Source organism: Anomaloglossus baeobatrachus, chromosome 1 (assembly GCF_048569485.1).
Source record: "Anomaloglossus baeobatrachus isolate aAnoBae1 chromosome 1, aAnoBae1.hap1, whole genome shotgun sequence".
In the NCBI taxonomy this organism is placed as follows: Eukaryota; Metazoa; Chordata; class Amphibia; order Anura; family Aromobatidae; genus Anomaloglossus; species Anomaloglossus baeobatrachus.
This window is the reverse complement of record NC_134353.1, coordinates 867,555,208-867,579,963: the sequence shown is the minus strand read 5'-3', so window position 1 is coordinate 867,579,963 and position 24,756 is coordinate 867,555,208. Positions and strand designations below refer to the sequence as shown.

The window sequence follows — 24,756 nt, the reverse complement described above, 5'->3', positions numbered from 1 at the left end:
TGAGCTGCCCACACCAGGCTCTGTATGTACAATGTCTATAGACAGTGAGCTGCCCACACCAGGCTCTGTATGTACAATATCTATAGACAGTGAGCTGCCCCCGCCCCACACCAGGTTCTGTATGTACAACATCTATAGACAGTGAGCTGCCCCCGCCCCACACCAGGTTCTGTATGTACAACGTCTATAGACAGTGAGCTGCCCACACCAGGCTCTGTATGTACAATGTCTATAGACAGTGAGCTGCCCACACCAGGCTCTGTATGTACAATATCTATAGACAGTGAGCTGCCCCCGCCCCACACCAGGTTCTGTATGTACAACATCTATAGACAGTGAGCTGCCCACACCAGGCTCTGTATGTACAATATCTATAGACAGTGAGCTGCCCACACCCGGCTCTGTATGTACAATGTCTATAGACAGTGAGCTGCCCACACCAGGCTCTGTATGTACAATGTCTATAGACAGTGAGCTGCCCACACCAGGCTCTGTATGTACAATGTCTATAGACAGTGAGCTGCCCACACCGGGCTCTGTATGTACAATATCTATAGACAGTGAGCTGCCCACACCGGGCTCTGTATGTACAATGTCTATAGACAGTGAGCTGCCCCCGCCCCACACCAGGTTCTGTATGTACAACATCTATAGACAGTGAGCTGCCCCCGCCCCACACCAGGTTCTGTATGTACAACGTCTATAGACAGTGAGCTGCCCACACCAGGCTCTGTATGTACAATATCTATAGACAGTGAGCTGCCCACACCCCACACCGGGCTCTGTATGTACAACGTCTATAGACAGTGAGCTGCCCCCGCCCCACACCGGGCTCTGTATGTACAACGTCTATAGACAGTGAGCTGCCCCCCGCCCCACACCGGGCTCTGTATGTACAACGTCTATAGACAGTGAGCTGCCCCCGCCCCACACCGGGCTCTGTATGTACAACGTCTATAGACAGTGAGCTGCCCCCGCCCCACACCGGGCTCTGTATGTACAACGTCTATAGACAGTGAGCTGCCCCCGCCCCACACCGGGCTCTGTATGTACAATAGGCAGAGCTTCCCCCGACCACACCGGGTTCTATATGTACGCTGTCTATAGCCAGTGAGCTGCCCACACCAGGGAGCTGGATGGGAGCAGTCGGCTGACAGGTATCACCGCTATAAATTGTGCGATCACACAGCAATACTGCATCTAGTATAACGCCTAAAATCAGATATTTTTATCCTAAATGGCAAAATAAGATATCCCTGTGATGTCTGTGTGTTAAGAGCTCGTGCAGAGAACTTTGTTCTGTTCCACTAAAAATTGCGTAGGAGTAAATGCAAAATCTGGTATTGTGGTTAAGATTTTTTTAGGTTTTATGTTTTATTTGATGTAATTTGTTTAATAACTATTTTTTTTTTTCCTGTCTTCCAATGTGCTTGAAGCACAGCGTCGTGTGTCACCAGCCACCCTTCACATGTCACTAAGTGTAAGCCCCCTGCCCCCGGTCTTATACTCACGTCCTGTCAATCTCCTATGACTTGTCTGCAGCCCCAGTGTGTGATGTAGTGCGCCGAAGGTAACAGCTCAATACAAGTCTATAAAAGCCTCGTTCTGGCTCTCATAGACTTGCGTTAGGAGCAAGTGACGTAACGTTCTGACTTCCAGCGAGAAGATGGCCACAAGATGGCGCTGTCTGAGTGAACTGGCTCTGATTAAAGGTGAAGGCGCTAGGAGGGGAATATAAAACATGAGCCAGGGCTTAGAGTTAAAGCACCACGCCAGTGGGGATATAAAAAAAAAATGCAGGAGTCGTGCTGAATTGCAGTTCTGAAGTAGGCGCAAGAAAGTAAAATTAATTTGGTCAGGTGCCATATCTGAGAACTGTTGTCGTCAACACAGTATCCTCCAGGGATTCACTGTCAGAGGAAAATGACTGTTCAAACCAAGCACAAGCACCCTGTGAACACAATTTAGTGCATTTTCCCACCTACTTGTTTTGCAGAGATGGATGGAAAACGAGTAGGTGAGAAGGTGCATTGAATTATTTGGCCAAAAGTGCACCAGCGCCTGTTCTTGGCTTGAATAGTCAAACTGAGTGTGGTGGCGGTACAATACCAGGTCAGGCCAGTGTGGTGGCGTTACAATACCAGGTCAGGCCAGTGTGGTGGCGTTACAATACCAGGTCAGGCCAGTGTGGTGGCGTTACAATACCAGGTCAGGCCAGTGTGGTGGCGTTACAATACCAGGTCAGACCAGTGTGGTGGCATTACAATACCAGGTCAGGCCAGTGTGGTGGCGTTACAATACCAGGTCAGGCCAGTGTGGTGGCATTACAATACCAGGTCAGGCCAGTGTGGTGGCGTTACAATACCAGGTCAGACCAGTGTGGTGGCGTTACAATACCAGGTCAGACCAGTGTGGTGGCGTTACAATACCAGGTCAGGCCAGTGTGGTGGCATTACAATACCAGGTCAGGCCAGTGTGGTGGCGTTACAATACCAGGTCAGACCAGTGTGGTGGCGTTACAATACCAGGTCAGGCCAGTGTGGTGGCGTTACAATACCAGGTCAGGCCAGTGTGGTGGCGTTACAATACCAGGTCAGGCCAGTGTGGTGGCGTTACAATACCAGGTCAGGCCAGTGTGGTGGCGTTACAATACCAGGTCAGACCAGTGTGGTGGCGTTACAATACCAGGTCAGACCAGTGTGGTGGCGGTATAATACCAGGTCAGGCCAGTGTGGTGGCGTTACAATACCAAGTACAACCCACAGACAAGTGGCGCTGGGAAAAAGGAAAAGAACAGAACTTGTTAAACTTCAACCTCTGCCTATTTTTTGGGGGCGCTTTAAGCCTGCTTTACACCTTATGATCCAGCATACGATATCATATGCAATCGTAACCGCCCCCATCGTATGTGCAGCACGTTCAATTTGTTGAATGTGTCACACAAACGATTAACCCCCGTCACACGTACTTATCCTTCCATACGACCTCGATCTGGGCGGCGAATATCCACTTCCTGCGACGTCACGCGGCAGCCGGCCAATAGAAGTGGAGGGGCAAAGCTGAGCGGGACGTAAACATCCCGCCCACCTCCTTCCTTCCGCAGTGTGGGCCGGGAGCCGCAGGACGCAGGTAAGATCTGTACATCGTTCCCGGGGGTCACACACTGTGACGTGCGCTACACCGGGTACGATGAACAATCTGACGTACAATTCTAGAGACAGGTACGATGTGCGTGCGATGAAGGTTTTACCGTTCAATCGCACGTACCTGTCGCACACTGCAATGTAGCTTACGATGCCGGATGTGCGTCACTTACAACGTGACCCCGCCGACACATTGTAAGATACATTGCAGTGTGTAAAGTGGGCTTAAAGGGAACCTGTCATCAGAAATTTCGCCCAAAAGCTAAAAGATTCCCCCTCTGCAGCTCCTGGGCTGCATTCTAGGAAGGTCCCTGTTATTATTGTGCCCCATGTGAGACCAAAATAAAGCCTTTATAAAGTTCTACCTTTTTGTATGCAGCTTCTGTAAATCCGTCACGGGGGCGGGCTCTCTGCCGTCCGTTATTCTGCCCCCTGGTCCTGTATGCCACCCCCATCGCTCCTTTCCATATCTGATGCACCGCCCACTGCTCCAGCCATCCCCGCGCATGCCCAGTGCCAGTCTCACAGGACTGAGCAGTGTGACCGCTGGTGACGTGTGCGCAGGCAAGTGATTATGGACGGGACTGTGACTGTTATCAGCAAGTACCCGGCCATAATCTCGTGAGCGCGCAAACCTCTCCAGCATTCACACTGAGCTCAGTGTAGATGCTAAACTGTATGGGCTGCTTCCAGGGATGACGTCCCTTTGTCATGTGATAGTATTTCGAACACGCCCCTATCACATGACAAAGGGACGTCATCCCTGGAAGCAGCCCATACAGTCTAGCATCTACACTGAGCTCAGTGTGAATGCTGGAGAGGTTTGCGCGCTCATGAGATTATGGCCGGGTACTTGCTGATAACAGTCACAGTCCCGTCCATAATCACTTGCCTGCGCACACGTCACCAGCGGTCACACTGCTCAGTCCTGTGAGACTGGCACTGGGCATGCGCGGGGATGGCTGGAGCAGTGGGCGGTGCATCAGATATGGAAAGGAGCGATGGGGGCGGCATACAGGACCAGGGGGCAGAATAACGGACGGCAGAGAGCCCGCCCCCGTGACGGATTTACAGAAGCTGCATACAAAAAGGTAGAACTTTATAAAGGCTTTATTTTGGTCTCACATGGGGCACAATAATAACAGGGACCTTCCTAGAATGCAGCCCAGGAGCTGCAGAGGGGGAATCTTTTAGCTTTTGGGCGAAATTTCTGATGACAGGTTCCCTTTAAGTTCCCTCACTTGTACAAACAAGTCCATCACAAGAAATGTTTTCCTTTTTCTGTCACATCTCGTCTGCAGCCTAGTCACCATGGGGCCTAATGGGGAAGTGGTCATGTTTTGCCTGAGCAGTGTCTGTGAGTAGGGATAGTCAGTCATGGGGATCTGTGCTGGGAGCTGTGTCTTGGACTATTCGTGTGAGACGTTCCCTGGCCAACCTTTCTACGGTAAGTATGCGTCTCTGAGCAGCGTTACAGTGTTAAACATGCAGTAATGCATATCATTTTATGCACTAAGAATTTCGGGTCAGCCTAAAGAGGGCCATTAAATAACTTAGATCAGCCTGCATGTAGACGATCCATGGCCAACGGCTGCAGTCATTCAATTCAAATGGGTCTTAAAGAAGACCAACCACTAGGGATTTTCCTATATAATCTAAAGCCAGTGCTATACTGGCGCTATCATACTGATTCTATACATACCTGTAGTTGTGAGACCAGATATACAGTTTCTGAAATACAGGCAAGTAAAGTTTGAGAAACGCACTAGCTTTATGATCGCAGCTGCAGAACATTGAATAGGTGGGTCAGGTTTTACTAGTTATTCTCATCCGTCCTTCCTCCTCTGTCCTTCCTCCCCCCTGTAATAAGAGACAGGGGGGAGGAAGGACAAAAAGGGTGGGAATAACTACCAAAACCCGACCCACCTATTAGATATTCTGCTGCACCTATCAAATAATTAACTGTATATTTCACAAACTTTACTTGCCTGTATTTCAGAAACTATACATCCGATCTCACAACTAAAGGTATGTATAGAATCAGTATGATAGCGCCAGTATAGGACTGGGTTTAGTTTATATAGGAAAATCCTGGTGGTTGGTTCTCTTTAAACCTGCGCCTCACAGAGGTCGGCCCCTGCATTACTCCATTATTCAGCTGTTAGAGGAGTGTCTGCATCCTGCCTGCAGCATTATAAATGCAGTTCTGGATTATAATAAAGGCTGTAATTTAGGATCAATTCATGTATTCTGGTTACAAAGTTAGTTAAATTGTTGTTTTTTTTCTTATACTCTTAGAAGAAAAAAAACCCTGACCTTAGGTTGCCCTCCCCAGGTCCAGTACAGATCTCCCCCCATGCTGTGCCGGTCTTTGTCTGCAGACCTGACGCCATTTGCAGTGTTGCAGACAATAACTGAGCTTATCAACTAGCTGCAGACTAAGGCCTTGTGCGCACTAGGCGTTTTTGCCGCGTTTTTAGCGGCGTTTTTTACCGCGTTTTTTTGCTGAAAACGCAGTGACATTGCTTCCCCAGCAATGTCAATGGGTTTTCAGAAGTGCTGTCCTCACACAGCGTTTTTTTTTTAGCTGCGTTTTTGTGGTGACCACAAAAACGCAGCATGTCAATTATTTCTGCGTTTTCCACTGCGTTTTTCACTCATTGAATTCAATGAGATGTTAAAAACGCAATGAATAACGCATATAGCCGCGTTTCTATGACTAAAAACGCAGCTATAAACGCAAGGGGTGGGTACTACAGTGACGTGTACAGGAAGAGGATTCCTTCTGTTGGTAAACACAGAAGCAGGAATCCTCCCGGTACCGTCACCGCTGCCTCCACCTCCCGTCCTGTGCACGTCAGCTCCGTGCGGCGCCATGTCTGGGCGGGAGGTGGAGGCAGCGGCGAAAAACAAAGTGAACAGTAGAAAAAAAAAAATGTCATATACTCACCTGTCCGCAGGGTCCCGGTGCCATGCCCGCTCCCAGCTCCTCCCGGTCCCGCCGCTCTGGCTGTGTGCAGTCTCCCCGGGGCAGGACCTTGCTTGCAGGACCTGGCGGTGGATCACCTGATGCAGTCACCTGACGCATCAGCTGATCGTAGTCTCGCCGGCTTTTTCGCGCCCGGCCGGCTATCAGCTGATCCTGTCGTCAGGGGACTTCATCAGCTGATTACCGGCAGCTCCGGCAGCGATCGTATAGGATCAGACTCCTGTCCAATCGATCGCTCCAGGAGCTGCCGGTAATCAGCACATAAGTGAGTATGTGTTTTTTTTTTTTTTTGTTTTTTTTTTTCTACTGATGCATCAGCTGATTGTATAACCGGCTTTTATACAATCAGCTGATGTGTGATGGGATTCAGGCACTTGATCCTGACACATCATCTGATCGCTTTGCCTTCCAGCAAACCGATCAGATGATATTGGATCCTTATTGGACGGCGCGGGACCCTGACCCAGGATTACTGCGGAGGGGGGTTTATTTCAATAAAGATGGAGTCACTAATTGTGTTGTGTTTTATTTCTAATAAAAATATTTTTCTCTGTTGTTTTTTTTTTTTATCATTACTAGAAATTCATGGTGGCCATGTCTAATATTGGCGTGACACCATGAATTTCGGGCTTAGGGCTAGCTGATAATATACAGCTAGCCCTAACTCCATTATTACCTAGCTAGCCACCCGTCACCAGGGCAGCTAGAAGAGTTGGATACAGCGCCAGAAGATGGCGCTTCTATGAAAGCGCCATTTTCTGGGGTGGCTGCGGACTGCAATTCGCAGTGGGGGTGCCCAGAAAGCTTGGGTACCCTGCACTGTGGATTCCAATCCCCAGCTGCCTAGTTGTACCCGGCTGGACTCAAAAATTAGGCGAAGCCCACGTCATTTTTTTTTTTTTTAATTATTTCATGAAATAATTAAAAAAAAAGGGCTTCTCTATATTTTTGGTTCCCAGCCGGGTACAAATAGGCAGCTGGGGGTTGGGGGCAAGCCCGTACCTGCCTGCTGTACCCGGCTAGCATACAAAAATATGGCGAAGCCCATGTCATTTTTTTTTTCTTTTTGGGCAAAAAACTGCATACAGTCCTGGATGGAGGATGCTGAGCCTTGTAGTTCTGCAGCTGCTGTCTGCTCTCCTGCATACACTAGTGAATGGAGGATGCTGAGACTTGTAGTTCTGCAGCTGCTGTCTGCTCTCCTCCATACACTAGTGAATGGAGGATGCTGAGACTTGTAGTTCTGCAGCTGCTGTCTGCTCTCCTGCATACACTAGTGAATGGAGGATGCTGAGACTTGTAGTTCTGCAGCTGCTGTCTGCTCTCCTGCTTACACTAGTGAATGGAGGATGCTGAGACTTGTAGTTCTGCAGCTGCTGTCTGCTCTCCTGCTTACACTAGTGAATGGAGGATGCTGAGACTTGTAGTTCTGCAGCTGCTGTCTGCTCTCCTGCATACACTAGTGAATGGAGGATGCTGAGACTTGTAGTTAGAAAGCTGCTGTCTGCTCTCCTGCATACACTAGTTCTGCAGCTGTCTGCTCTCCTGCATACAATGAACATTTTGAAGAAGGAAATGACATCAGACCTTTTTTTTTTTTTTTCATCAACAATCTTTAATGGCATTGTGCACTGATTAAAAACGCAGTGAGCAAAAACGCAGCAAAAAACGCACCAAATCGCGGCAAAAACGCATGCGTTTTTGCCGCGTTTTTTTAGCCGCGGGTGCGTTTTTTAGACAAAAACGCACATAAAAACGCAGCGTGAAAAAAACGCCTAGTGCGCACATACCCTAAGGGCGGCTTTGCACACTACGACATCGCAGGTGCGATGTCGGTGGGGTCAAATTGAAAATGACGCACTTCCGGCATCGCATGCGACATCGTAGTGTGTAAAGCCTAGATGATACGATTAACGAGCGCAAAAGCGTCGTAATCGTATCATCGGTGCAGCGTCGGCGTAATCCATAATTACGCTGACGCGACGGTCCGATATTGTTCCTCGCTCCTGCGGCAGCACACATCGCTGTGTGTGAAGCCGCAGGAGCGAGGAACATCTCCTACCGGTGTCTCTGCGGCTTCCGTAGGATATGCGGAAGGAAGGAGGTCTGCGGGATGTTTACATCCTGCTCATCTCCGCCCCTATTGGCCGCCTGCCGTGTGACGTCGCAGTGACGCCGCACGACCCGACCCCTTAGGAAGGAGGCGGGTCGCCGGCCAGAGCGACGGTCGCAGGGCAGGTGAGTGCATGTGAAGCTGGCGTAGCGATAATTAGCTATCACACGATATCGTACAGGCGACGGGGGCGGGGACTATCGCGTGCGACATCGCAGTATCGGTTTGCGATGTCGCAACGTGCAAAGCCGCCCTTAAGGTACCGTCACACATAACGAGATCGCTAGCGAGATCGCAGCTGAGTCACGGTTTCCGTGACGCAGTAGCGATCCTGTTAGCGATCTTGTTATGTGTGACATCTACCAGCGATCAGGCCCCTGCTGTGAGGTCGCCGGTCGTTGCAGAATGGTCCAGGTCATTTTCTTCAAAGGCGATATCCTGCTGGGCAGGACACATCGCTGTGTTTGACACTGTGTGACAGGGCCACAGTAACTGCTGAGATCATTATACAGGTCACTACTGCGACCTGTATCGTTCCTGCATCGCTGGTAAGATCTGACTGTGTGACATCTCACCAGCGACCTCCCAGCGACTTACCTGCGATCCCTATCAGGTCGCATCGTTTTCGGGATCGCTGGTAAGTCGTTGTGTGTGACTGGGCCTTTAGGCTGCTTTCACACATCTGTTTTTTGGCATTCGGCACAATCCAGCAAAAAAACTCATGCAACGGATCCGTTGCATCAGTTTTTTCCATGCGTGCGTTCCATCTTTTCACGTATCCGTTGTGCTACTGAGCATGCACAGTTCAAAAAAAGTATCCATTGTTGGATTCCGTCATATGCCGGATGATGAGGGATCCGGCGCCCATAGGCTTTCATTGTAACGCTTGGCGCCGGATCCGGCGCCATGCGTTTTTTCGCCAGAGACAAAAAAACACTGAAAGCAGTGTTCCATCCGGCCGCCGGATCAGCTATTTACGCCGGGTGCGGCAAAAGCCGGATGCAATGCAAAGCCATGCGGCACAATTTGGCGCTAATACAAGCCTATGGCGGAAAGAATGGATCCGACGGCAATAAATGCTGGATCCATTCTTTCTGTTTTTTTACCGGATTGTGCCGCTTGGCGAAAAACGGATGTGTGAAAGCAGCCTTAATGTCAGCACTGCAGAGCACACAAGAGTCCAGGGCAGGGGTGGAGAGTCCGCGCTGGACCTGGGGAGAGTGAGTAACGCCAGTTAGTTTTTTGTTTTCCTTTACTACTCGGAAGTAATAGGAAAAATATTTCTATGTTGAGTAAACCACGTCAAAGAACAGAGCCTTCTCTGAGGGGCACAGCATGTCACACATTTCATTTTAAAGTCTTCCATGTTTTGCTACAAATAAAGATGTGTACATCACTGCTGTCTACAAGGCTTCTGTATTTTCAGGATATGTGCACACGATCAGGTCCCGTTGTGTCCTGATCTGTAGGGCTGCGAGTCCTCTCCGCAGGATACCGCATCTGGCTGTGCTCACGATCCGGGCTCGGGCAGTTGCGGTCTCTCGTTGTGTTCCTGCTGAGAACAATCGCAACTCCGCAGCAAAGAATTGTCATGCTGCGGCTCGGGAAGTTTTTGTTGCAGGAGATTTCTAGAAATCCCATCCACTGTGCTTGTACTGTACAACGCAGCACTTTGGACACTTCCAAGACGCTGTGAACCCTGCTCGTGGGCACGTAACCTTAGTGTTTGAGGAGGCAGTGGTATAACTAGATGGGTCCTGTGCCTAATAAAAGCAGCCACCTCAAATGGTCACCCCCTTCTCAATGACAAGAATCTAATACCTTGTATGCACTTTGAATTGTTTTCCTTTTGTGTTTATTTTTTAAAACTTTTAACACTTTAATTTTGTATAGAATTGTATATATGTAATAATTGGTATATACCCTTCCCCAGCAGTGCCCTGGGTATCTGGGTGCTGCCCATTTGTAAGCTGACCCCAGACGTACAGTATCCCACCTATTATGTGCCGTACTTCTGCTTCAGGTCCACGTCATATATGATAAGAAGACCTAGAAGACAGTGAGCTGCACCGAGACGCCCTATTGACATCTGTGTGAATATAAAATTATGCCCTGTGACAAGCGGAAAGGTGTATGAGAAATGTCTTGGCTGGTGCACCGACAGTGACGTCGCCCTCTGTGGATTTACTACAAATGGAAGTCGTCGTACATTACCGACCTGAGCAAAATACCTCTGAGAGTTTACAAAAGCTGGCGGCCGGCTCACTGGAAGAGTTTCCTCTCCGGATCTTGCCAAAATTTGTTCCATGGTTTCCAAATAATTTGTCAACATGTACTGTAAAACCTCAAAACCGTCCTCCGCTGATTGCAGTGGATCCATCCTCCCAGGTTGATCATGGCGCCTTTGATCCAGCCAATGTGGTCCCTTTTATACGTTCTGATCCTACCCCAAATCTGTTAGAGTTTAAGGCAAATATACATAGTGATGATGACAAGAAAGTGGCAGCGACAGAGAAGGAGGACATCGTATGTGACAAGGAGGACACGTATGTGCGGTCATGGAGTGTGTGCACTCAAAGAGTTGGGAGCAAAGATTCAGTCGTTCCTCCTTCTCCGGAGCTGAAATGCATCTTGGATAGACTGCGGCTTAATCTGTATCAGAGGGGAAGATGGACCATTCTGCCTTCAGTTTGTGGTGATCGGAGTTTAGAGGACGTCTGGGATACTGTGAGCAGAATGACCAGACGCGGGGTCCTCCCGAGCTGTAACGCCACAATGCAGCGGGACATCCGGGAGGTCTGGATATTCTGTGACCTGCGCTACTGCGAGCATGTCGGAAAGTTACTGACCTCACGGCTACAACTGACCCGCAAAATTGACTTCACTGTCCGCAAACATGGGGTTATATTACATATGTGACTTTGGTAGAAATTGTCTATATGTTGGGTATATGGTAAAATCTAATATTGGAGTCACTAAGGGCAATGTATGAAACCTAGTTTAAACTAGAAAGTGGCCATAAACCAATATGGTTACTAGGGATGATCGAATACCTCAAATATTCGGCTTTGCGAATATTTTCCAAATCGGTCGCCGCTATGCGAATATTCGATGCGCAATTTAAGTCAATGGGAAGCCCGAATAGTTCCGAATAGTTATTCGGGTTTCTCATAGACTTACATTGCACATCGAGTAGTGGCGACCTATTCGGAAAATATTCACAAAGCCAAATATTTGAGGTATTCGATCGTCCCTAATGGTTACCACTTGTGTTATAGAGTGATAGGAGATGGGACCTGTTGGCCAACAACTGAAGATATCCATACTGAGGGCTCTCAGGTCGACGCTTGTTCAGCTGGCCTCCATTTCTACCATCTCCTTCATGCATGTTTCATTCAGGCTTTGTGGGCTGATTTTAATGGTCAGCAGGAGACCACCCCCCTCTGATAGTGGTTTGTGGAACGCTTGACTGGCCATGTTGATGTCCACCATGCCTGATCTCTTCTTTTGCCCACCGTCTGCTATTAGATGTTGGTCCAGAAATAAGTTGAGCCCAAACTGCTTTCATGATTGTGTTTACAGTTACCTAATGTGTATAGACACCTTTTTATTTATTTATTTTTTTTAATGTGCCTTCAATAAAATTAGGCCTAACTGACTTCATGAACAAACAAAAGAAAAGAGGCGATTAAACATCCGTATATGATTCTTTATTGGACCAAATAGTGCAGTGAAATAAACCATTATTATCCAAAAGATATACACAGAACGCAACTAGGTCTTATTCTTCCAGGGTCAGAGGCCATACATTGTGTTGGTATAGGTCTATATCCTTTTGTACCAATGAGGCCCAGTTGCGTTCTGTATATCTTTTGAATAATAGCTTATTATTCAAAACATACAGAACGCAACTGGGCCTCATTGGTACAAAAGGATATAGACCTATACCAACACAATGTATGGCCTCTGACCCTGGAAGAATAAGACCTAGTTGCGTTCTGTATATCTTTTGGATAATAATGGTTTATTTCACCGCACTTTTTGGTCCAATAATGATTTATCCTGTACGGACATTTTGATCGCCTCTTTTCTTCTTTGTTCATATATTCCCAGCGATTTTGTCCGGTCATTCAAGGTTCTAATTTTTGTGTTGTGATTGTAATTATGGGATATTTTTTTTCATTTCTTATATATTCATTTGATCATGCATTTCACTCTCCCACAAAATTTCTCAGTTGTTTCTAATTGGTTTCCTGCATACAAACTATTTTAAAGATGTTGGCCACTACATTGATGAATTTGAAATGGGGTGTGCCGACGTACTATCAATAACAATCACGGGTGCCACATCATGCAGACCAGTAAATGCATAAGGAGAAGGAAAAAAGCTCCGCATGTAAACCTGTGCACACCAGGAATTAGATATACAGTGGAACCTTGGTTAACGCGAACAATCCGTTCTGGGAGTGTGCTTGTTAACAAAGTTACTCGCTCAGCAAAGCAAAATTTCCCATAGGAATTCATTGCAATGCAGACAATTTGTTCCACAACTTGTTAAATCTTTTATCCTGGTCCCTTATTGTGCCATTCCACACACGTTCAAACACGCACATTATGCTCACCTTACCTTCCGTTCCATCGTCTGCCTGCTGGATCTTGTAGTTCGCCGGTACGGGCTGTGTATCGGGTAACAAAGGCGACCGATACGTAACCTTCAGCTCCGAGCGCGCTGACGTTAAAGGCAGGAGCTGCTTGCCTCTGGCCAGCGCGCTGCCTTTGAGTAGCGCCTGACAGGGGAATTTCCTCCCTCGTCGCCAATGGTGATGAACCATGAGGCCGGTGATGGAACGGAAGGTAAGGTGAGCATAATGTGTACCTTCCGTTCCATCGCCGGCCTCCTGGGTCTTGTAGTCCACAGGTACAGCATGTTTATCGGCAAGCATCGCGACGAGGGAGGACCTTCCCCTTTCGGGCGCTACTCAAAGGCAGCGCGCTGGCCAATCAGAGGCAAGTGGCTCCTGCCTTTAACGTCAGTGCGCTGGGAGCTGAAGGTCCTGCATCGGTCGCCTTGGTTAACCGATACACAGCCCGTACTGGCGAACTACAAGATCCAGCAGGCCGGCGATGTAAGGTAAGGTGAGCATAATATGTGTGTGTGCGTGCGTGTTTATGCGTGCTTGTGTGTGTTTGTGTAGACTGCAAGAGCGGGTCAGAGCGCAGTGGATGTACGGAACCGGAAGTGTGTGCTTTGACTATTTTGCTCGTACAGCAAAGCTTGCTCGTAAATCGAGTTACAAATTTACAGAAAGCTTTGCTCGTATAGCGAAATACTCGCACACCAATTACTCGTAAACCGAGGTTCCACTGTACCTTAACATATGAAACTAGTGCCAAACACAACAAGCAAGGTTAAAAAAGTTTAAAATGACACAAAAAAGCCTCAATGTATGACATAATTGCCATAAGTAATAGTCACAATGGACAATACAATTATACATTACAGACCCATACAGCGATACATAACAAAATAGAACAGCAGAAAACATATGTATACATATGTCTCACAAGGCAGATGATAATGGCCTCAAACAACCACCATATAATGGGACATCACAATAGTTATGAGATAAATCATCCTGAATAGGGGAACCCAATCCACTACAAAGTAGTATGAAGAACCTATAGTGTGGTGTGTAGAGAGGCCGGAGTCCGCCCAGGGTCAGGAAATACTATACCCGGGGTGAGAACTCCCAGATCAGGGCATGCAGAGATTGCTGTTACCCTTAACAAGGGCAGAGGCTGTAAGGAGGCCAGTGATAGGCTTGGGATGGAGGCTGTGCACGTGATTACATGGCCATTACATTGCTGGCTTATCCTTAATGTCTGATCGCCTGGGGTCCAACATCCCGCACCCCCACTGATCATTTGTTCTCGGCATCAGCAGGTAACCAGAAATGCTCCGTTCTGGAGCTGCCCTGTCTTATGATAACAACCGTGGCCTGGCCACGTAATGCACATCCGCCTCCCATTCAAATGAATAGGAGGCGGATTTGCAGTACACAGCCACACCATCAGAAGACTGGGCAGCTCCGGAACTGAGAATTTCAAACTGCCACTGCCGCCACCGAATACAACTGATAGGCGAGGGTGTGGGTGTCTGACCCCGGCCGATCAGACATGATGACCTATCCGAATGATAGACCAGAAATTTAAAACTAGTGGACAACCTCCAAGTCATTTCCTCTTCAGGCAGTTAGTTGTCCTTTTTAAATTTACTGTTAATAGAACTGCATGCTTGATAGGCAACAAAGCCTTTTTTTTTCCCCAGGAGGAAGGGGGGGGGGGTTTGACCTTCATTGGGGGGGGTTATCTGATCTAAAATAGTGTGCAGTCTTTGACTGCAGACTTGTCTCATCACACTATGGACTGCGAGGATTCTCTGTTGTTGGAGCCGGGAATGGCGGTAACGTAGCCACTAGTATGTGATATGCAGACTCCTGGCCAGAATCTCACTAGAGGAGAGTGTCCTTACTGAATACACTTGCATTGTGTGAGGCTGCACCAATCTAGTCCTATTCTGGCTGGGAGTCTTCATATCCCATAGGCTAGTTTCACACATCCGACACACTCCAGTACAGTTTTAATACTGTACAATGGCATCGTGGCAAGCTCCGGTCACATGTCTGTCATGTGAGAGGAGCATGTGACCGGAGGTGCCGCGATGCCATTGTACAGTATTACACCGTACTGGAGTGTGCTGGATCCAGCGACATGCCGGATGTGTAACACTAGCCATACTCGTGGCCACGTTACCGCTGTTCCCAGCTCTGACACCGGAGAATCCTTGCAGTGCACAGTTTGGGCAATGTCACAAGTCTGCAGTCAGAGTATCTGCAGACCTGTCATTTTAGATGGGACTACCCCTTTAAACAGGAGGGCTACCCTTAGGCTATGTCCGCACTTTGCATTTTCACCTGCTTTTCTGCAGCGTTTTGAACTGCAGCCTTTTCATGCCAAAATGCACGCTTTTTGATTTTCCAGCAAAGTCTATGGGAAAAGTGGATTTCTTCTCCGCACTTTGCGGTTCAAAACGCTGTGTTTAATTTGCATAATTTTGGGCAAAAACTCTGCGTTCAAAGAAGCAGCATGTCAATTGTTTTTGCCATTTGGGCTGCGTTTTGATAACATTGAAGTCAATGAGAAGTTGTAAAAAGCAAGAAACATCAAAATTCCAGCGTTTTACATGCTTTTTAGCTGCAGAAACCATGCGTTTCTGACATCAAAATAATGGAATGATTTGTCCCTTTACACAAACATAGTCCAACAATTAAATTAATGAAAAATATTAATTTTTTTGGAATTATAGCGATAAATAGTATAAAACCGCTATAATTATATTAAATATAACTATTTTCGTTATGATTTAAATTAGATTTTCAATTTTTTTCCCCCTTTTTTCATAGTTTTTGTATGTCAAAACTTTATTTATTCAAAAGGCATCTGACTTTAAGCAATGGAAACGCAAGTTAAAAGTGCTAAAAACGCAGCTAAAATCTGTAAAAACGCACGCATATTTGCCGCGATTTTGTGGTCAAAAGCAACTTTGGCAAAAGCAATTTCTGCCAGAGGATGCGTTTAGAACTAGGACGACGCAAAGTGCGGACATAGCCTTACTTCCCTATGTACACCCATACTTTGAAACGCAGTTCAGTAGGATTGAGCCCAGAATGTGCCGGAATTTATATAAATAAGCTACAAGTTATATAGTTTGGTGGTAAAATATCTAATTTATCAATCTGCTCAGCAGAGATGCACTAAATAAGTCACAGAGCAAGGAGCCGGCTCGTTGTAGGTCATATTATATTATAATGTGGCTTGTTTTTAAATGTATTTTCACATTTTAGAGAATTTTTGTCCCCCGGCTGCAGTTTTTATATATACAGTTAGGTCCAGAAATATTTGGACAGTGACACAATTTTCGCGAGTTGGGCTCTGCATGCCACCACATTGGATTTGAAATGAAACCTCTACAACAGAATTCAAGTGCAGATTGTAACGTTTAATTTGAAGGTTTGAACAAAAATATCTGATAGAAATTGTAGGAATTGTACACATTTCTTTACAAACACTCCACATTTTAGGAGGTCAAAAGTAATTGGACAAATAAACCAAACCCAAAAAAAAATTTTTTATTTTCAATATTTTGTTGCGAATCCTTTGGAGGCAATCACTGCCTTAAGTCTGGAACCCATGGACATCACCAAACGCTGGGTTTCCTCCTTCTTAATGCTTTGCCAGGCCTTTACAGCCGCAGCCTTCAGGTCTTGCTTGTTTGTGGGTCTTTCCGTCTTAAGTCTGGATTTGAGCAAGTGAAATGCATGCTCAATTGGGTTAAGATCTGGTGATTGACTTGGCCATTGCAGAATGTTCCACTTTTTTGCACTCATGAACTCCTGGGTAGCTTTGGCTGTATGCTTGGGGTCATTGTCCATCTGTACTATGAAGCGCCGTCCGATCAACTTTGCGGCATTTGGCTGAATCTGGGCTGAAAGTATATCCCGGTACACTTCAGAATTCATCCGGCTACTCTTGTCTGCTGTTATGTCATCAATAAACACAAGTGACCCAGTGCCATTGAAAGCCATGCATGCCCATGCCATCACGTTGCCTCCACCATGTTTTACAGAGGATGTGGTGTTCCTTGGATCATGTGCCATTCCCTTTCTTCTCCAAACTTTTTTCTTCCCATCATTCTGGTACAGGTTGATCTTTGTCTCATCTGTCCATAGAATACTTTTCCAGAACTGAGCTGGCTTCATGAGGTGTTTTTCAGCAAATTTAACTCTGGCCTGTCTATTTTTGGAATTGATGAATGGTTTGCATCTAGATATGAACCCTTTGTATTTACTTTCATGGAGTCTTCTCTTTACTGTTGACTTAGAGACAGATACACCTACTTCACTGAGAGTGTTCTGGACTTCAGTTGATGTTGTGAACGGGTTCTTCTTCAACAAAGAAAGTATGCGGCGATCATCCACCACTGTTGTCATCCGTGGACGCCCAGGCCTTTTTGAGTTCCTAAGCTCACCAGTCAATTCCTTTTTTCTCAGAATGTACCCGACTGTTGATTTTGCTACTGCAAGCATGTCTGCTATCTCTCTGATGAATTTTTTCTTTTTTTTTCAGCCTCAGGATGTTCTGCTTCACCTCAATTGAGAGTTCCTTAGACCGCATGTTGTCTGGTCACAGCAACAGCTTCCAAATGCAAAACCACACACCTGTAATCAACTCCAGACCTTTTAACTACTTCATTGATTACAGGTTAACGAGGGAGACGCCTTCAGAGTTAATTGCAGCCCTTAGAGTCCCTTGTCCAATTACTTTTGGTCCCTTGAAAAAGAGGAGGCTATGCATTACAGAGCTATGATTCCTAAACCCTTTCTCCAATTTGGATGTGAAAACTCTCATATTGCAGCTGGGAGTGTGCACTTTCAGCCCATATTATATATATAATTGTATTTCTGAACATATTTTTGTAAACAGCTAAAATAACAAAACTTGTGTCACTGTCCAAATATTTCTGGACCTAACTGTGTATATATATATATATATATATATATATATATATATATATATATATATATATATATATATATATATATATATATATATATATATATATATATAATATAATATTTTAAAAAAAATATTGTCTGCAGTGCTGCTGATAATAAAACATTGGGGGCAGCTGAGGAGACTCCATGATGGACCTGGGGAGGGGGAGAAAATCTGTTTGTTTTGGGTTTTTTTCTTGCAGCTGCTTGAAAATGGAAATCCCTTTTAAGTCATGTGAATTGTTTTTTATCTTTTAGAACCATTATGACATAATTTCTACGTTTTAGGTATCAATTAATTTATTTTGCAAGTCCTAGCATTTGCCATGAAATGGTTGCTTCTTTATGTGTACCTAGTGGCGAGTTTTCTGGTATCTTATATTTTACCAGAAACTCCACACGAGATTGATTACAATTGGACGGCGTTTGTTTGGACATGGATCCACCTTTGTCAGCGATGTCTGGTATAAACTAAACCCAGGATGCCCGTGTGAGCCGAATCTATGTTCTTATTTCACATTCACGTTTCTTTTTATATCGCTGTGTCCAGATTACAAGAGAGAGATGGCAAATCCTTCCAACAGAAACCCGGCTTGGATTAGGGACTGATTCGTTATTGCTGTTTGTGGCCCAAGGGTCACTTACAGGGAACCAACCACCAGGTTTTTGCCTTATAAATTAAAGGTAGTACCATAATGTCGCTCGTAATGATGAGCGCGTTTCGAAATACTCGGATGCGCGATACTCGTAACAAGTACTGTTTAATACTCCCGTATTCATTCCAAATAGTGTGTGCAATGCAAGTCAATGGGGAATACTCGCAATGTAACGAGTAGCCCGATTCTGCACTATTCGCTACTCGCACGAATAGTACGGCATTCGGGTTACTTGTTACATTGTGAGTATTCCCCATTGACTTGCATTGCACACACTATTTGGAATGAATACACAAGTACTTGTTATGAGTATGACAAATCCGAGTATTTCGAGACTCGTTCATTACCATGATACTTTTTGCTGATAAATCAGTCTTGATTGCAAAGTAATCTTTGTCCAAACATCTGAAAATGACGTCACTGGTGCATTGCATTGAGCATCGGAGCAGGACTTTGGGGGTCGGGTCTCCTCTAATGATTCCTCCCGCTATCTCCCTGCCTCCCCTCTGTTTACATTATTACCCTCTGCCGCCACGATTAGCACTGTCTGGCGCATGCGCAGTACTATTCAAGTTTTTCTCCAAGTGTTCAGTAAAATGGCGCCGGAATCAGTGCAAAAATTCCAAATGCAGCAAAGTTGCCCCCAAAAAAGTGCTCCTCAATTATTTTTTTGCTTTTTGTGTTTATACCATTGAGGATATGGTAAAAACTACTTGGCAGCAGGATTCTTCAGGTCAGTATGATTACAGCCATAAAAAAAAATGCATAGTCTGTGTTTGTTTTTTAAATGGTAGAAACAAAAATTCAATTGTCATTTTCCAAGACTAGTAAAGTTTTCATTTCTCAGTCGATGGAACCATGCGAGGACCGTTTTTTGCGGCCTGAGCTGATGTTTGACACAATGTTGGAATAGATCCAATGTTTATTGCATTTTTTTTTTTTTGGGTGATTTAGATTGTGAGCCCCAGTGGGGAGAATGATGAGTCTCTGCACAGGACTATAGAATTAGTGACGCCACATTAAATAAATGTTTGGTAAGAGGTTAAACCTCCTTTTTCAGTAAGTGCTAATGTACATTAGCAGCAAAGGGCAGATCTCAGCCCCTTCTTTTGTATTGAAGTGTCTAATGAGCGTGTGCAAAGTGATTGTAAAGGGAGGGGGAGCAGGGACTATATCAGCTGTGAACAGAGGATGAGGAGCCTTGAGGAAAACTCAGGAAATACAAGCCTAACAGCCTCAGAGGCCAGTGTATAAACTACAAGATTCCGAATTTTCTTTTTATAATAAATTTAAAAAAATGGAACACAAAAAATAATCCTTTTCTGCGGACACATTCCTTTTAATGAGCTCACGTCTGTTTTGGTAAATGTTTGCATTCATCAGAAAATACCAGTTATGGAGACTTTTATCTCACCATTGTGCTGTTCCTTTTAATGTCTTACTAAAAACGTATGAATAATTAGATAACCGTGTGTTCGGGGGCGTGTCCGTATAGTCTGACATCTGTTCTGATTGGGTAAGGTAAGACCGCATGAACACGCCCCCAGCTGGGAACACCCAGTTGTCAATTTATTCATAAACATCTAGGAGGGATAACAAAGGAACGGCAAAAAGCTGAATTATCCAGAATTACTATATTATGAAGAATGTTGGAACTTACTAAAATTGACCTGCCGATTAGGAGTAATCCGGCCTGCTTAGAAACATTTTCCGGTTTCTTTAGTTATCTGTATTTATTTCTATGATTCCTTGTTCTGTTTACAAACTGCACTTTTAATATTACAAATGAATTTTGTAATGTCTATCTTTTTATTGATTAAAAGTGAAATTTTACAAGATATTAGTGTATTACCTTCATTTGTTATTTGAAGGGATGCTGTATCCTGAGCCGGTGGACTTTATACCTTGTGCAGATTCTTTTATCACGAAAATAAGTACACCCCTCACATTTTTGTAAATATTTTATTACTTTTCATGGGACAACACTGAAGATATGACACTTTGATACTATGTACATTAGTCAGTGTACAGCTTGTATAAGACCTAAGACACACGGCATGAAAATCGGTGTGAGTGGAGTGCGATATAACATCGCATTCCACTCGGACCAATATTAGCCTGTGTGTCAGTGCACATGAGCAATTATTTTCTCAGCCCTAATCGGACCGAGAAAACAATCGCAGCATGCTGCAGGTGTAATGCGATCTTTGTTTCTCTCGCACCCATTCAAGTCTATGGGGTGAGAGAAAAATATCACACTTCACTCGCCGTACACTGGTGTACCGCAAGTGCAGGGTGAGAATGGCAATAGCTGGCTACAGAGGAGAGAGGGAGATAAATCCGGCCCGCCCCCTCCTCAGTGCCGGGCCGCCCCCTCCTCAGTGCCGGGCCGCCCCCTCCTCAGTGCCGGGCCGCCCCCTCCTCAGTGCCGGGCCGCCCCCTCCTCAGTGCCGGGCCGCCCCCTCCTCAGTGCCGGGCCGCCCCCTCCTCAGTGCCGGGCCGCCCCCTCCTCGGTGCCGGGCCGCCCCCTCCTCAGTGCCGGGCCGCCCCCTCCTCAGTGCCGGGCCGCCCCCTCCTCAGTGCCGGGCCGCCCCCTCCTCAGTGCCGGGCCGCCCCCTCCTCAGTGCCGGCCCGCCCCCTCCTCAGTGCCGGCCCGCCCCCTCCTCAGTGCCGGCCCGCCCCCTCCTCAGTGCCGGCCCGCCCCCTCCTCAGTGCCGGCCCGCCCCCTCCTCAGTGCCGGCCCGCCCCCTCCTCAGTGCCGGCCCGCCCCCTCCTCAGTGCCGGCCCGCCCCCTCCTCAGTGCCGGCCCGCCCCCTCCTCAGTGCCGGCCCGCCCCCTCCTCAGTGCCGGCCCGCCCCCTCCTCAGTGCCGGCCCGCCCCCTCCTCAGTGCCGGCCCGCCCCCTCCTCAGTGCCGGCCCGCCCCCTCCCGCAGCTGTGGTCAGATCGCAAGACCCTCTGCTCCTGCTGTGCTGCCAGCGTGAGCCGAGTGTCATGCAAGGATCGCAGTAGATTCCCCATGTGGCCCCGGCCTAACAGTGTTATAACACGGCCATTAATGTGTAAACTGCTGACTGCAAACATGAGTACGCCCCTAACTGAAAATGGACATATTGTGCCCACTTAGCCACTTTCCCTCCCCGATGTCATGTGACTCATTAGTATTACAAGGTTTCAGGTGTGAATGAGGAGCTGGTGTGATAATTTGGTGTCATCGCTCACACGCTCAACATACTGATCACTGGAAGTTTAACATTGCACGTCAGTAACTCTGTGACGTCGCCGCTCTTGAGAAATTCCGGGGTGCCACTGAACGGCAGTGACCTATTGGGCGTTCTTGGAAATTTCTCAGAACAATGCTCCATACGAATTTGTGGGTGTCGTGGGTCATTACTCTTTGGATTACATCAGAACGAGGATTTCTTCTGAAGTAATTGGTGAACAAGGGTGTGTGGGGGAGTGTTTACTCGAATAAGCTTTTTTTTTTTTTTTTTTTTTACCGCTATACTTGCCAGGTTTGTAATGGGGGTGTCTGAGATGCCCCTCCATTGCTAAACCCTGGTAACCCATGCTGTCTTCAGATTACATACCAAAAACCTGCGACAGATTTCTTTTAATTCAATGAGGTCCTCCTACATCCAGAATATCTTGTAGCCACAAGGTAATGAAATGTCTAGAATAATTACATTGAGGTGTGTTTTCATTACGTTACGGCTCCGCTTCTAGTCTAGCAGCGCCTTTTTTCAGCGGCAGGAATACCGTCACGAATCCCATTAGCAGATTTTTCCACTGTGGTCGAGGATCTGCTCAGATTATATCATCTGCAGCATGAACGTCATTCATGGATTGTTTTTGCTTCCCCCTCCGCAGTGTTTTCTGGACTTCATAGACATTACAAAGCGCATAATACATCACATGTAGATGACTTAATTTTTTTTCTTCTTTCAGTGATGCGTCTTACGAAGCCAACCTTATTCACCAATATCCCAGTGACCTGTGAGGAGCGGGACCTTCCAGGTAAGTGTTCCTTAGCATCTATATACCACGTGATTGGGGTTCTTTATCTCTGTGTAATAAAATGGTGGATGAAATTACCAAATTTTATGCCCACACTTCTCATATGCTCCACCTTTAATGTCTGTCTCCAAGAGGTGCCCCATTTGGCTGCATGTAGTTATATAATGGGACTTGGGAGACTGTGCCACCTATGTACTGATCTATCAGTGTGCGGTATTATGGGCTGCTTGGATCAGAACTAATAAATGGTGCCATCCCCTGGTTAGGGTTTAACAGGTCAAACCTTATCCAATTCTCTAGTCATTATCGCCATTTTTTATTTATATATATATATATATACACACTCAGAATAGACGTATTTGCGCTATTGCACTATTGTTTACTTGGATCCAGCATTTCCCACTTTCTACCTTCTGATTGCTTTGTATATGTATTCTGATGATTTATCTGGCGTTTCACTCCCAGGTGATCTTTTTAATAATCTCATGAAGGAAGACCCCTCCACAGTGAAGGGAGCCGAAATATTAATGCTGGGGGAAATGCTGACCTTACCGCAGAACTTTGGGTAAAACATTTTCTTGTTTTCTTCTATCCAACGTTGTGAGAGTAAGAAAACTTGACTTTGTACAGTGAATTTAACAGTGTATCTCATCAATTCAAGAGGACAGCATGGCCACAACACATTCTAGGGTCAGGTTATTGCCGTCTAATGACCACTATGTCAGGGGTAGTCGGAACCCCCGCCCAAAAATAGGATTCCATGCATTATGGTTTATGTCTAAAAGACAAATCCTGGCAGGACAGAGACCAGATAATGTCCAGTGACTTCGACGGCTTCCTTGAAGTGAATGGCTCAGCCTGCTTTTATTATTATTATTATTATAGCTCCATGTATTCCATGGTGCTTTACAAGTGAAAAGGGGTATACATATAAACAAGTACAATATTCAGGAACAATACAAGGCACAAACATGTACAGGAGGAGAGAGGACCCTGCTTGCAAGGGCTCACAGTCTACAAGGGATGGGTGAGGATACAGTAGGGGAAGGTAGCGCTGGTTGCACAGTGGTGTACTGGACTGAGGGTTATTGTAGGTTGTAGGCTTGTCGGTAGAGGTGGGTCTTCAGGTTCCTTTTGAAGCTTTTCACGGTAGCGGAGAGCCTAATATGCTGGGGTAGAGCACTCCAGTGTATGGGAGAAGTGCAAGAGAAATTTTGGATTCGATTGTGGGAAGAGAGTTTATAAGGAGGTCTTGTCAGGATCTGAGGTTGCATGTGCAGGTAGGTATAAGGAGATTAGATCAGAGATGTATGGAGGAGACGGGTTGTGGATGGCTTTGTATGTCATGGTTAGTGTTTTAAACTGGAGTCTTTGGGCAATGGGAAGCCAGTGAAGAGATTGGCTGAGTGGCAAGGCCAGAGAATATCGAGGCAAGAGATTGATTAATTTGGCGACAGAGTTTTTAGGATAGATTGGAAGGGTGCAAGAGTGTTGGAAGGGAGGTTGCAGTAGTCGAGATGGGAAATGATGAGGGCATGCACGAGTGCTTTTGCTGATTCTTGGTTAAGTAATGCATGACTCCAGGAGATATTTTTGAGTTGTAGTCTGCATGATGTGAAAAGGGCTTGGATGTGGGGCTTGAAGGAGAGAGCGGAGTCGAAGATTACTCCGAGGCAATAATCCCTTCCTAAATATCCATGTCTTATTCTTTTTCACAATATTACATGTGGGGAGATTTGGGGCATTTTTTCCATGTTTCTGATAAGATATTCTATTTTAACAGAAATATTTTTCTTGGTGAGACCTTTTCAAGCTACATAAGTGTACACAATGACAGCAATCAAATTGTTAAAGACATACAAGTCAAGGTAAGTTGCTCCAACTCCTTCTGACGTGGGGTTGTAATGAGGTCCATGGTTTTAATAGTAATTTCTTTTATTCACTTATATAGGGTCATTAAAGGGTACAGGTCACTAAGTTTTTCCCCTATAAGCTACAGCCACCACCCGTGAGCCCTTATATACTGCATTCCAGAGTACTGTATATAAGAGGCCAGGCCAAGCTGTATAATGTAAAAAACATCTTTTATTATACTCCCCTGCAGGATGATCCGGTTCGATGGATGTTGCTGGTTTTGATCCGGTGCCTCCTATTTTCTGGTGATCACCGTCCTTTCCCTTGTTCTTGTAGATGACACGTCCTGCGCCACCCACACAGAGCCCGTCA

General features: G+C 46.1%; 1 protein-coding gene across 6 annotated transcripts in view; it reads left to right on the top strand.

Annotated features, from left to right (window-relative positions):
- LOC142254790 (trafficking protein particle complex subunit 13) overlaps nt 1–24,756 on the top strand; it is a 101,660-nt gene that overhangs the window by 36,552 nt on the left and 40,352 nt on the right. For 5 of the 6 annotated variants that reach the window (XM_075326128.1, XM_075326120.1, XM_075326102.1 and 2 more), the window contains 3 exons: nt 22,462–22,530; nt 22,996–23,095; nt 24,314–24,398. In XM_075326128.1, coding sequence (XP_075182243.1) covers nt 22,462–22,530; nt 22,996–23,095; nt 24,314–24,398 — 254 coding nt within the window. Of the gene's footprint in view, nt 1–10,363; nt 11,157–22,461; nt 22,531–22,995; nt 23,096–24,313; nt 24,399–24,756 lie in introns of those variants that run through there. The other variant, XM_075326134.1, reaches the window with a different exon arrangement.